The sequence below is a fragment of the Carcharodon carcharias genome, chromosome 5, assembly GCF_017639515.1.
Source record: "Carcharodon carcharias isolate sCarCar2 chromosome 5, sCarCar2.pri, whole genome shotgun sequence".
Lineage (NCBI taxonomy): Eukaryota > Metazoa > Chordata > Chondrichthyes > Lamniformes > Lamnidae > Carcharodon > Carcharodon carcharias.
This window is the reverse complement of record NC_054471.1, coordinates 31,417,176-31,430,701: the sequence shown is the minus strand read 5'-3', so window position 1 is coordinate 31,430,701 and position 13,526 is coordinate 31,417,176. Positions and strand designations below refer to the sequence as shown.

The window sequence follows — 13,526 nt, the reverse complement described above, 5'->3', positions numbered from 1 at the left end:
GTGGGGAGTCTACAGAAGGATTTGGACAGGTTAGGAGAATGTGCAAAGAAGTGGCAGATTGAATACAACGTGGGGAAGTGTGAGGTCATGCATTTTGGTAGGAAGAATAGAGGCATAGACTATTTTCTAAATGGGGAGAGAATTCAAAAATCTGGAGTGCAAAGGGACTTGGGAGTCCTAGTCCAGGATTCTCTTAAGGTTAACTTGCAGGTTGAGTCAGTAGTTAGGAAAGCAAATGCAATGTTGGCATTTATTTCGAGAGGACGAGAATATAAAAGCAGGGATGTGCTGCTGAGGCTTTATAAGGCTCTGGTCAGACCACATTTAGAATATTGTGAGCAATTTTGGGCTGCGTATCTCAGGAAGGATGTGCTGGCCCTGGAGAGGGTCCAGAGGAGGTTCACGAGAATGATCCCAGGAATGAAAGGCTTAACATATGAGGAACATTTGAGGACTCTGAGTCTATAATCAATGGAGTTTAGAAGGATGAGGGGGGATCTGCTTGAAACTTACAGAATACTGAAAGGCCTGGATAGAGTGGACATGGGGAAGATGATTCCATTAGTAGGAGAGACTAGAACCCGAGGGCACAGCCTCAAAGTAAAGGGAAGACCTTTTAGAACAGAGATGAGGAGAAACTTCTTTAGCCAGAGAGTGGTGAATCTATGGAATTCATTGCCACAGAAGGCTGTGGAGGCCAGGTCATTGAATGTATTTAAGACCGAGATAGATAGGTTCTTGATTGGTAAGGGGATCAAAGGTTACGGGGAGAAGGCGGGAGAATGGGGTTGAGAAACTTATCGGCCATGATTGAATAGCGGAGCAGACTCGATGGGCCGAATGGCCTAATTTCTGCTCCTATGTCTTATGGTCTTATGAACGGGGCTTTTCCAAGTTAGCAGGTAGTGAATAGTGGAGTGCCACATGGAGCAGTGCTGAGGTCTCAGCTATGTACAATCTATGTTAATGACTTAGATGAAGAGACAGAGCATAATGTATTTATTGCTTATCCCTAATTGCCCTTGAGAAGGTGATGGTGTGCTGCCTTCTTGAACTGCTGCAGTCCATGTGGTGTAGGTACACCCACAATGCTCTGAGGGAGGCAGTTTCAGGGTTTTGACCCAGTGACATTAAAGGAGCGGCGATATATTTCCAAGTCAGGGTGGTGTGTGGCTTGGAGGGGATCTTCCAGGTGGTGGAGTTCCCATGTGTCTGCTGCCCTTGGTAGCGATTGTGAGTTTGGAAGCTGCTGTCCACGGAGCCTTGGTGAGTTCCTGCAGTGCACCTTGTAGATGGTACACACTGCTACCACTGTATAGGGAGTGTTTGTGGATGGGATGCCAATCATGCGAGGTGCTTTGTCCTGGATGGTGTTAAGTTTCTTGAGTGTTGTTCGAGCTGCACTCATCCAAGAAAGTGGAGAATATTCCATCACACTCCTGAATTGTGCCTTGTAGCTGGTGGACTGGCTTTGGGGAGTCAGGAGGTGAGTTACTCGCTGCAGGATTCCAAGTCTCTGACCTGTTCCTGTAGCCACAGTCTTTATATGGCCAGTCCATTTGGTTTCTGGTCAATGGTAACCCACAGGATGTTGATAGTGGGGGATTCAGTGATGGTCGTGCCATTGAATGTCAAGGGGTGATGGTTAGATTCTCTCTTGTTGGAGATGGTCGTTGAGTCATTGTCTGGCACTTGTGTAGTGCTAATGTTACTTTCCACTTGTCAGCCCGAGCTTGGACATTGTCCAGGTCTAGCTGCATTTGGACATGGACTGCTTCAGTATCTGAGGAGTCACAAAACGTGCTGAACATTGTGCAATCATCAGCAAACATCCCCACTTCTGACCTTATGATGGAAGGAAGGTCATTGATGAAACAGCTAAAGATGGTTGGGCCTAGGACCCTACCCTAAGGAACTCCTGGAGTGGTGTCCTGGAACTGAGATGATACACTTCGCTCGTAAGAATAGAAAAGCAGAGTATTTTTTAAAAGACGTAAAAATTGTAAGTGTGGATGATCAGTAAGACTTGGGTGTGCTTGTGCAAGGAATGCAGAAAGATAGCATGCAGGTACAGCAAGCAATTAGGAAGGCAAATGGCATGTTGGCCTTTATTTCATTGGGATTGGAGTACAAGAATAAAGAAGTCTTGCAGGGTTGGTATAGAAGTTGTGCAGGGTTTTAGTGAGACTACATCTGGAATACGGTGTGCAGTTTCGGTCTCTACATTTAAGAAAGGATATATTTGCATTGGAGGTGGTACAGCGAAGGTTCACTAGATTGGTCCATTGGATGAGGGGATTGTCCTATGATGAGAGGCTAAATAAATTCTCTGGAGTTTAGAAGGATGAAAGACAAGCTCATTAAACCTACAAAATTCTGGGGGGGCATGACAGGGTAGATGCTGAGAGATTGTTTCCGCTGGTTGGGGAGTCTAAAACACAGGGACATTGTCTCAGGATCAGGATCCAATCATTTAGCACTGAGATGTGGATAAATTACTTCACTCAAAGGGTGAACTCTGTATTTGGAATTCTCTACTCCAAAGGATTTTGGATGCTCCATCATTGAAACATTTAAGGCTGGGATAGACAAATTTTTTCTCAGGGAATTAAGGGATGTGGGGAGCGGGTGGGAAAGTGGAGTTGTAAAGCAAATAACACATTTAATGAAGGAATTGGGTGTTAATTGAATTAATAAGCAAATATCAGTAAGTAATTATACTGGGTTTTTTGTACAATAATCTATAATCAAAATTTGTTTGTATATCCAAACTGTTTATTAAGGTGAATTTAAAAATTCTATCTTATCTTAAGTATAATTAACATGTTATAATTAGCTTTAGTTACCATTTATGCTATGATATAATTCTCTTGTATAAATTGTAATTTATAATTGGTTTTTACAATAAATATTCATTAAACAAATATAAAGGAGTTGTAGTCTCACATTTATATCCTCTCGAGCCCACATATAACAATAATATCCTAGAATCCTAATTTAGTATTCTTTAAAAGCTGATATTGGTCAGCTCAACAATAGTTTATTCTGCTGTAATGTGCCTTTAAGTATATTCTATCCTAAGATAATTTTGCTGGTTTGGAAACTTCTGGGAGAAAGGACTTTATATTCCAGGACCCAGTCTACAGCTGATAAAGCAGACTAATTTCCTTTAATGATTTGAAATTTATTTTTGTTAAGGCTCTAAGTTAACAATAAGTTCAAGGGAATAGGTTGCTGGGAGATAAAGATAGTAGAATCATTAACAGAGTCGAAGCCCAAGATCAGCCATGATCGTATTTAATGGTGGAGCAGGCTCGATGGGCCATATGTTCCAATCCTGCTCTTATTTCATGTGTTCTTGTTTTCAAATAGTCGTTTGGTAGTACAGAACTTGAGTATTGCTGAAAAAAGACATTTTGCCAAAGCTCTTTGTCTTGCACACATCAGGACAATTGCCATGGAGAATGCACCAGTTAATAGTGACTGACAGCTAACTGTCAAGCATCGTTTGAAATTTTAACCAAGCAGCTTGACACTAGATTACTCAGGGCAATGCCCGGTTTAAATCTCAAACAATGCTTGGCAGTTAATTGTCAGTCACCATTAACTAGTGCATTCTCCATGGCAATATCTCTACCAATCAGAGTCCTCTTGCCAAACAATAAGCACAATCTTCAAATACAATATGAAGTTGTTGCTTCCTCTGGCATTGGTATTCTTGTGATTGTCCTGATGAGTTCAAGGTGAAAAGCTTCATCAAAATATATTTTTTCAGCAACACTCCTGTCCTTGCGTTCTTAAGGATCATTTCACACTTCTCTTTGTTAACTTTCATCTGCTACTTTTCTGCCCATTTCACCAACCCATGTCCTTTTGAAGTTCTACATTATCCTCATCACGGTTCACAATGCTTCCAAGTTTTGTATCATCTGTAATTTTTGAAATTGTGTCCTGTACTCCAAGGTCTAGGTCAACAATGTTTGTCAGGAAGAGAAAGTGTCCTAACACTGACCCCTGGGGAACTCCACTAGAAACTTTTCTCCAGCCTGAGAAACATTCCTTTAATGGCTACTTGCTGTTTCCTGTCACTCAGCCAATTTCGTATCCATGTCGCTAGCGTCCCTTACTTCCCATGAATTATAACTTTGCTCATAAGTCTGTTGCCTTTTGGGAATGATGGCAGGCTACACATGAGCACATTTAATCAGGGGTTGGACAGCCTGCAGTGCTCCACTATGCCCAAGCAAGGAGCCCATCCTATGGTTTGATTACAGGAAAGTCGCAAAGCAAGAATCGTTTTGACACTGTAACCATCGCCAGTGACAAGATGTTATGATCCTTGACCAGACCGCTACATTTTTGATAAGATCCAACTTGGAACCAATAATGTTTTATTTAAAGTCGACAAAGTTTGAGATTTTAGACACTTGCTAATAGAATAAAGCCACAAAATTCCATGGGTTTTGCGAATCAAAAATAAACTTTACTATACAAAGTCTGAAAAATAAAACAATTTACAATATCTATCTTTTATTCTTAACATTCGGAGTTAATATGAGGTAAATGTGAATTTACAGGCAAACTGTGGGCGAACACATCACATTGCACAAAAAATGGCAGATGTGACCAAAACAGAGTCCATGGAATTCTCAACAACCCACCCAGACATCCGTAACACTGTGAGTCAACCAATCTCACTGAAACTCTGTCTCTCTCACAAGGGATTTCCATCTTCACCATTGCAGCTTTTGCCTTGGAATTCTCTCCCAGACTTAGTGATGGGCAAAGTGAGTGCCCAAACTTCTTACAGTGAACTTGCATCTGAACACTCTCAATGGTGAGACTCTTCAAATGCAAAATACATACATTTACAACTGCACAAAACCAAAACTTGCTAGCAGTATGAGCCTAATGGTGTAATAAGATATTTGCATCAGAACATTGTGATAAAGGTTTGACTTGCAGCACAAACCAATACTCAACGTCACAACTGATGGCTTATTTTTTATTGTTAAATAACAGATGGCTTATTTTTTTTATTGTTAAACAGTTTAACAGGAACAAATATGTAACCTGTCAGACTGGATAATGGTACATCTTGGATTTGGTTCAGCGCAAACTAAGGTCTCAGAATTGAAGCTGTAACAGAACCTACTTGTCCACTTGTCCTCCAAGATGAGGGAGAGTGTATTGTAAAGTGTATTGTAAAAAAAATTGGACAGAGCTAAATTGTAAAAAAAAAAGTCACAAGAGGCTCTTTAGCTCCTAACTCATACAAACCAGAAATAGATTCCACATTTCCCTTCCAATTTCTCTGTTACATTTCCTATGCTTCACTTGTGTTTTCTATAATGCTTTCCTCTGATGGATGTTCTTCTCTTGCTTCTCCCATCAGTGCTGATGAGTTCATTGATCTTTCCATACTTTAAAATGTCGTTCAGTGTAGCCAAAAGGGAAAGCCAAATTCAACAAACATATTAGTTTAACTGCAGACCTGTGTTATGTCTTGAGACAAGTGATTATGAACTTAAGAATGTGGTGAATTTTTACATAAATGACGAGCTGAAAGTGGTAAATGAGAAATTAAGCATTTCTTTTTATATGCTATTCTTAAACATTATGAGTACTTTTCCATCTATATGCTCCAAACAAGGAACCTTTTACATTTTTGTAATTTGTGTGCAGGTGATACAGCTCTGAACTATCTATATCAATGACACATTTAATATAGAGGGGGTAAATTAGTTAGCCCCCAAAAATGGAGATGGGGATTGCAATGGGTGCTTATCTCAGCCCAGTTCTATAAAATGCAGCCAAAGCACCAACTTTGTGTTGTCTGCTCATATGCATGATTGTTCCCTACAGCTGGCGCTAACTGTGCTGTTCATGTGCACCAAGGGAGGATGGGGGCTGGGGGGAGGGGTGGGGGGGGGGTGCAAAATCATAACTTCCTAGCACCACTTAAAGATAGACTGCACCTCTTAAAGGGAGTTGCATTGTGGCTGGAGCAGGCACTGGATGTTTTGTAGGAAGTGAATCTGACTAGGGCAACAGTGAGAAAGGACACAACATGGCAACAGTGGGCTCCAAGATTGTTGGATGCTGCACTGCAGTCCTTTCCGGAGAAGGTGGAAAATAGGAGAGATATTCTGCATCTGGAGGGAGCCAGGAGGCTTCCGGAGCACCCTAGGCAGAGATGGTCTCCTGCTGAAGGTCTTTCTCCACCTCCTTCTTCGTTTGGCAGCTTATCTTGCTCTGTGTGGCCAACATTAATTCTTTAACCCATGCTGTAATCCAAGGGGAATGCCTACTAGCGCATCTATTTCTGGAAGCAACTGGATTTTGCTGAATCCTTGAAATTAGCAAAAAATCAAAACCCAGGAACTCCTTTCCTAGCAGCACTGTGGGTGGACCTACACCACTGGGGCTGCAGTAGTTCAAGAAGATGGCAATTAAGAATGGGCAATAAATGCTGGCTTTCCACTGATGTTCCATATCCCATGAACAAATAAAAAAATACCAGCAACGCCATCTCCCGTAGATGTATGCAACTTGAGATATCTATACAAAGCACCAAGCACTTGTAAAATCGTAGCAACAGCCAAAAGTTCAAAACAGCAACTAAAATGTAAGTATTTGGCAATCACTTTAAATCGCTCTGGTGGTGGGGGTCTTTCCTGCTGCTGAATGCATGTTCAGCTGTGTGAGGCTGAGGCTAAAATGACAGCACTGCTGTCAAATTAGCATTGCACACTGATTGATACAGTTTGCCTGCTCTTTATATTTCCTGCAGCAGTTATATGTGTTAATGCCCTCACCAGCCTAGCATCTGGTGCATTTTCCGCAAAACCTGCACAGATACGTGGAAACCATTTTTTCACTCAGAGTGTCCAAAAAATTAGGTGCTAACAAGGCCACTGCCTTGTCCGGAGTATTACAATGCCATAAATTATCTATACCCCACAAGTTGGTGAAATGAAGCAGATGAAATTTAATACAGAGAAATGTGAAGTGACACATTTTGGCATTAAAAACGGGGCAAGGAAATATAAATTAAATTGTGCCATTTTAAAAATGATCCAATAACAGTGACCTGGAGGTTCACAAATGCAAATCAATGAAGGTAATAGTAAAAGTTGATGAAGATGTTAATAAAACAAACAGAATTCTTCGCTTTATAAAAAGAGGCATTGAGTATGAAAGCAAGGAAGTTATGCTACACATTTATAAATCACTGATTGGACTCAAATGTTGTGTTGAAATTTCTGCACTTAATTTATCCATTGATGAAATATGGGTGTCGCTGGCTAGGCCAACCTTTATTGCCCATTCCTTAATGACCTTGAGAAGATGCTGGTGAGCCGCCTTCTTGAACTGAAGTCCGTGTGGTACAGATACAATCACAGTGCTGTTAGGGATTGCTGCTTGCTGTGAATTGGGCATGATTAGAAACAATGTCAGTGCCTTGGTACCTGGTATGAGGGAATTCAGTTTTAAGATGTAGAAAGAGCAAAATTGAGAATATACTGAATTGTTGCTTCTGAGGAATCAGTATGATTACACAGACATTTAGACTTACCTTACATTGGCTGCTCAAACGATAAAGGTCACATCCAGTGCCTAGTATCCAGCGCAATTAGTCATCTGAGGTTATTAGAATCATGAAGTAACTGGTCACAGAGTTTGCCTCCTTTTATGATTGAATTAATATTTGGTTTGCCTCACATTAGAAACAAGCTAAGAAGTCTCCTGTGATGCTTCTTTGAAGGCATTTTTATCAAAAGGAGAGTCAATCTCTTCATAATTGAAATAACTTACCTGAATCTATTTTATTCTCTTGCAGACCAACTGAAAGGTCAACTAGAACAAAGAAGAATGCAAAGGGCTGCCTGTAGTAAGTACAAATGATTCTGGTGTCAATATTTGACACCAATTAATTGCTTAAAAAGGGAGATGAACAAATAAAGCAAATCAGAAGGAATAGTGACAATTACTTAATTTCAAACTCTCAAATGACAGAGCTGAGCAATGCTAACATGCTGGTGCTCCGCCATCATTGAGGATGGGGATATTCATGGAGCCTGCTGCTCCTTCTAGTTGTTTAATTGTCTACCACCATTCACAACTGGATGTGGCAGGATTGCAGAGCTTTGATCTGATCTGTTACTTGTGGGATTGCTTAGCTATATCCCTAGCATGCTGCTTCTGCTATTTAGCATGCACATAGTCCTGTTTCACAAGTTTGGTGTCTCATTTTTAAGTATACTTGGTGCTGCTCCCAATATGCTCTCCTACACTACTCAATGAATCAGAGTTGGTCCCCAGGCTTGATGGTAATGGTAGGTTGGGAGATAAGTCAGGCTATGAAGCTAAAACATGTCTGCTGCGACTAATGGCCCACAGTGCCTCATGGATTTCTTATGAACTGATGGATCTTCTGAATCTATCCTATTTAATTCAGTGATGGTGCTAAACAGCACGATGGATTTTGTCCTCAGACAGGACTTGGTCCAGACAAGGCCTTTGCAGTTGTAACAGCTACTAATAGGGTCATGGGCATATGCATCTGTGACAAGTAGATTGGTGAGGGTGAGATCAAGTAGTTTTTTTCCCTCATGTCGTTTCTCTCATCACCTGGAGTCTGGCAGATATGTCCTTCAGGACTCGTACACCTTGGTTGCTAACAGTGCTACTAAGCCACTCTTATTGATAAAGATTGAGCACATTCTGTGCCCTTTCAACCCTCAGTGCTTCTTCCAAAAGTTGTTCAACATGGTGAAGCTAAGCAAAGGCAATAGTTGGTAATTAGTTGGTGGTTTCCTCGTCCATGCTTGAGCTGATGCTATGAGACTTCACAGCGTTTGGAGTCAATGTTGAGGGCTCCCAGGGCCACTCCTTCCCAACTTTACACTACTGTGCCACCTGCCATCTCTGGTGAATCTGTCCTGCCAGTGGGATAGGACATATGCAGGGATGGAAAAGAAGACTTTGGCTGTAAGGCATGTTTTGGTGAGTATGACCATGTCAGTCTGTTTTTTGACTATCTGTTAGACAACTCACCCAATTTTGGCACAGATCCCCAGATAACAGTGAGGGGAACTTTAGGGTGTTGTGTCGTGCCCAGTGCATAGGTCGATACTGGTTGGCTGGTACAGTTCAGTTCTTATGTAGTGGTTTGATACAACTGAGTGGCTTGCTTGACAATTTTAGAGGTTAATTAAGAATCAACCACACTGCTGTGGGTATGGAGTCACATATGTGTCAGGCCAGGTTAAGGACAACAGATTCACTTAAAGGATATTAATGGACAAGATGGGCTCTTAAGACAACCTGTGCGTTTTTATAGTACCATTACTGATATTACCTTCTTATTCCCAATTTTATTTATTTAACTGAATTTGAGTTGCTCAGCTGTCTTTGAGGCATTCAAACATTTGTCTCTGGATCATAACTCTGGGTTTCGGAAGTACCATTCCAGTAATATAACCAGTGTTCCCTTGCACCCGTAAAACTGGGAAACATATCAGCATTCCTTCATCAACTCTGGATCAAAACCCTGGAACTCCCTACCTAATAGCACTGTGGGAGTACCTTCTCCACACATACTGGAGCTTTTGAAAAAGATGTTCAGCACAACTTTCTCAAGGACAATTAGAGATGGACACTAAATGGAACATCCACATCCCGTGAATGAATAAATAATATTAAAAATTTTGATGCATTTAATGAGAAGTTAGATGAATATATGAAAAAGAAAGAAACAAGATATGTTGATAGGGTGAGATGAAGTAAGATGGGAGGAGGCTCATGTGGATCATAAACAGCTGCAGAGACCTGCTGTGCCAGATGGACTGCTTCTGTATTGTCCATTCTATGTAAATTTATGGGAGTAACTGTAAGCCAAAGTATAAAAATACCTCCAAACATTCATTTTGAATTGATTGAAATTCCAGTCACTATCAGTTTAAACTAGTTCGGTATACCAGATATTTTCACAGCCAAGATAGGGTCTGAATGAGGCTACAGCGCAAAATATGCACAAGCACACTAGCAAAAAAATATAGTCAGCCTGAAGATCACCAGCAGGTCTAAAACAGGGGGGAGAAATTTATATGCGTAGCACCGTTTTTGGATGGCGCAATACAGACTTACATTGACTTTCTGGCAGCATGCCACAGATTACTTACTATCTATGCAAAGTTCTTTATTGATATCATTGAATAAAGCCATATACATAGTGGCCCATGGCTCTATCTGCCTCAGTAAATCAAGTTAAGTCTGCGTAGAGCCATAGAAGCAGCGCCACATGAGCAAATTTCATCTCCAGGATGCGTTTCATCTTATCAAATTTTCCAATCACCTGTCTCTGCACAGTGGAGTGCAGGGAACACCTCAGAGTTTTCCACAATTAACAACAAGCCACATCTCCAATCTGTTGCTGCCTTGTTTAATTTTTTTTGTTAATGTTGGTTTCTATATGTATTTGTCCATCATCTCTGCCAGTTTAACCAGCTACCCAGCAGGAGCATTGTAACCATACCTTTCGACCAACTGCTCTCTGAGGCTGGATTCCAGCCATCACGCAGCTTTCTGAAACTGATGTTTCTCATCAACAGCGGGAGCACTGATTAGAATCAGACCCTTGATGCCTGAACTCTGTGAAGCTACTAGTATGAGGTGCATTTACAGTAAGCTTGTTACTGATTTCAGCATGTACCAGGCTCAGATTCAGAAGCTTTATAAATGCAGCATAAAGCAGGAAGGAATTTGGGTAAACCAGACTTCTGTCACACTCACCAAGAGATACCGATCGGTTGAGTTGACAGATACCAAAATTATTTCAACATATGACGATCAGATTGATATATGTATGAAATATGTTAGCATCTGTCAACTAAACTGATTGGTATTGCTGGTCTTGATCTGAGCTTAATCCAAAATGAAGTTGCAAAGGATGATTTGTTCTAAACAGCTGTCATGCAGAACCAGTGATTTAGTCCTGGATCCCACAAATTCTACATGACAGTGCTTTAGAACAAGGGGGGTGTGAAGGGCCAAGATCAAGAGGGCAGGGGTGTGAACATGCAGGGGCAAGTAGTACTGTGGTGGAGAGCCTCCATTGAACTCACAGGGTGACCACACAGGAGGGAATCCACCACCCAGCCCTCAGTAAGGCTGTCAGGGTTCATCTGCACGGCAACCTGGCTTGGACCCCCTCCCCACCACAAACAAATTACCAGTGGTGGCAGGAACATATGCACACACATTTTAGGAGCAGGAATAAGCCACTCAGCCCTTCAAGCCTGCTCCACCATTTAATAAGATCATGGCTGATCTGATTTCAACTTCAACTCCACATTCCCACCTAACCCCAATAACCTTTCACCCCCTTGCTTATCAATAATCTATCTACTTCTGTGTTAAAAATGTTCAAGGACTGCTTCCACCACATTTTAAGGAACAGAGTTCCAAAGACTCACGACCCTCCGAGAAAAAAAAAATTCTCCTCATCTCTGTCCTAAATTGGCGACCCCTTCTTTTTAAATAGTAACCCCTAGTAATAGATTCTCCCACAAGAGGAAACATCTTCTCTATATCAATCCTGTCAAGACCCTTCAGGATCTTATATGTTTCAATCAAGTGATGGAGGCCCTTAAGTTGGCATTGATTGGCCACTTGTAGGCCTTAATTAGCCCAAGGGTGCATGGGCTGTCCGATACCACCCCGACCCCCCCGCCCCCCCCCCATCCGCCATTGCAAGTAAGATCCCAGTGGAAGCGGATAGGTAATGGGCCTGGTACCCCTACCATGCCACCTAATTTTACACCCCCGCCCCTCCCCCACCCTCCATTTCCCAGCCCACTGCTGGGGAGGGGCTTGGGGTTTTGTAAAATTCCACCCACAGAATATAAAAACCAAGAAGCAAGAAGTATCAAGGACCCTATATAAACATTAGTCTCTGTTAGAATATTGTCTGAATTGTTAGGCTCCACACTATAAAACATAACACTAGGAACAGGAGCAGGAGTAGAGTATATGGCCCATCGAGCCTGCTCTACCATTCAATACGATCATGGCTGATCTTGAGCTTCAACTCCATTTTTCCACACTAGGGGTTCCCCTTTTCCCTCAGAGATCCTTCCCATGCTCAAGTTCGTGATACCAGATTCACAAGTGTATGGCTTGAACAGAATGACCAGCGAGAAAAGTTTCTTCTGATAATTCATAATTGCTTTATTGAATCATCCACAACCCCACAGTGCAAAGCCCAAAATTTAAAACAACCTATACCCAGTACCTGACACAAAGTCACCATGACTCAGTTAAAACTTACAAAACCATAGGCAAAACACCACGTCTTTCTACATTTAAATAATATTCAGCTCCTCTATTCCTCCTGCCAAAGTGTGCAACCTCACATTTTCCCACATTATATTCCATCTGCCAAGTTTTTGCCCACTCACTTAACCTGTCTATATCCCTCTGTAGACTCCTTGTGTCATCCTCACCACTTGCCTTCCCACCTATTTTTGTGTCATCCACAAACTTGGCGATAGTACATTCACTTTCCTCATCTAAGTCGTTAATATATATTGTAAATAATTGTGGCGCCAGCACTGATCTCTGTGGCACTCCATTAGTTACAGGTTGCCATACCAAATATGCCCCACTTATCCCAACTTTCTGTCTTCTATTAGTTAGCCAATCCTCTATCCATGCTAATATACTATCCCCAACACTATGGGCTCTTGTCTTATTAAGTAGTCTTATGTGCGATACCTTATCGAATGCCTTTTTCTATCCTGGCCATTACCTCCTCAAAGAATTGTAATAAATTTGTTAGGCATGATTTCTCCTTTATGAAGCCATGCTGACTCTGCTTGATTAGATTATGTATTTCTAAATGTTCTGCTATTACATCCTTTATAATAGACTCCAACATATTTCCAATGACAGATGTTAAGCTAACTGGCCTAAAGTTACTTGTTTTTTTGTCTGCCTCCCTTTTTGAATAAGGGTGTTACATTGGCCATTCTCCAATCCTCTGGGACTTTTCCAGAATCTAACGGTTCTTGGAAGATTACCACCAATGCATCCACTATCTCTGTAACTACTTCCTTTAGTATCCTAGGATGCAACCCATCAGGTCCAGGGAACATATCAGCCTTTAGCCCCATTAGTTTCCCTAGTACTTCTTCTCCAGTGATAGTTATTGTATTTATTTCCCCCCCCCCCACTTTTTCCCCTTGATTATTTAGTGTGTTTGGAATGCTATTAGTATCTTCTATCATAAAAACTGAAGCAAAGTATTTATTGAGCTTCTCGGCCATTTCCTGGGTCCCCATTATTATTTCCCTAGCCTCACCCTCCAAGGGGCTTATGTTCACTTTGGCCTCTCACTTCCTTTTCAGTCAGAAGCTCTGACTGTCCATTTTTATATTATTTACTCGTTTACCCGCAAAGTTTATTTTCTCCCCCTTTATTATCTCTTGGTCATTTTTTATTGGTTTTTAAAACTTTCCCAA

At 41.4% G+C, this 13,526-nt stretch overlaps 1 protein-coding gene across 1 annotated transcript in view; it reads left to right on the top strand.

The window, feature by feature from the left end:
- LOC121277696 (kinesin-like protein KIF6) overlaps positions 1-13,526 on the top strand; it is a 109,416-nt gene that overhangs the window by 14,775 nt on the left and 81,115 nt on the right. The window contains exon 2 of the mRNA XM_041187333.1: positions 7,844-7,894. Coding sequence (XP_041043267.1) covers positions 7,844-7,894 — 51 coding nt within the window. The remainder of the gene's footprint in view (positions 1-7,843; positions 7,895-13,526) is intronic.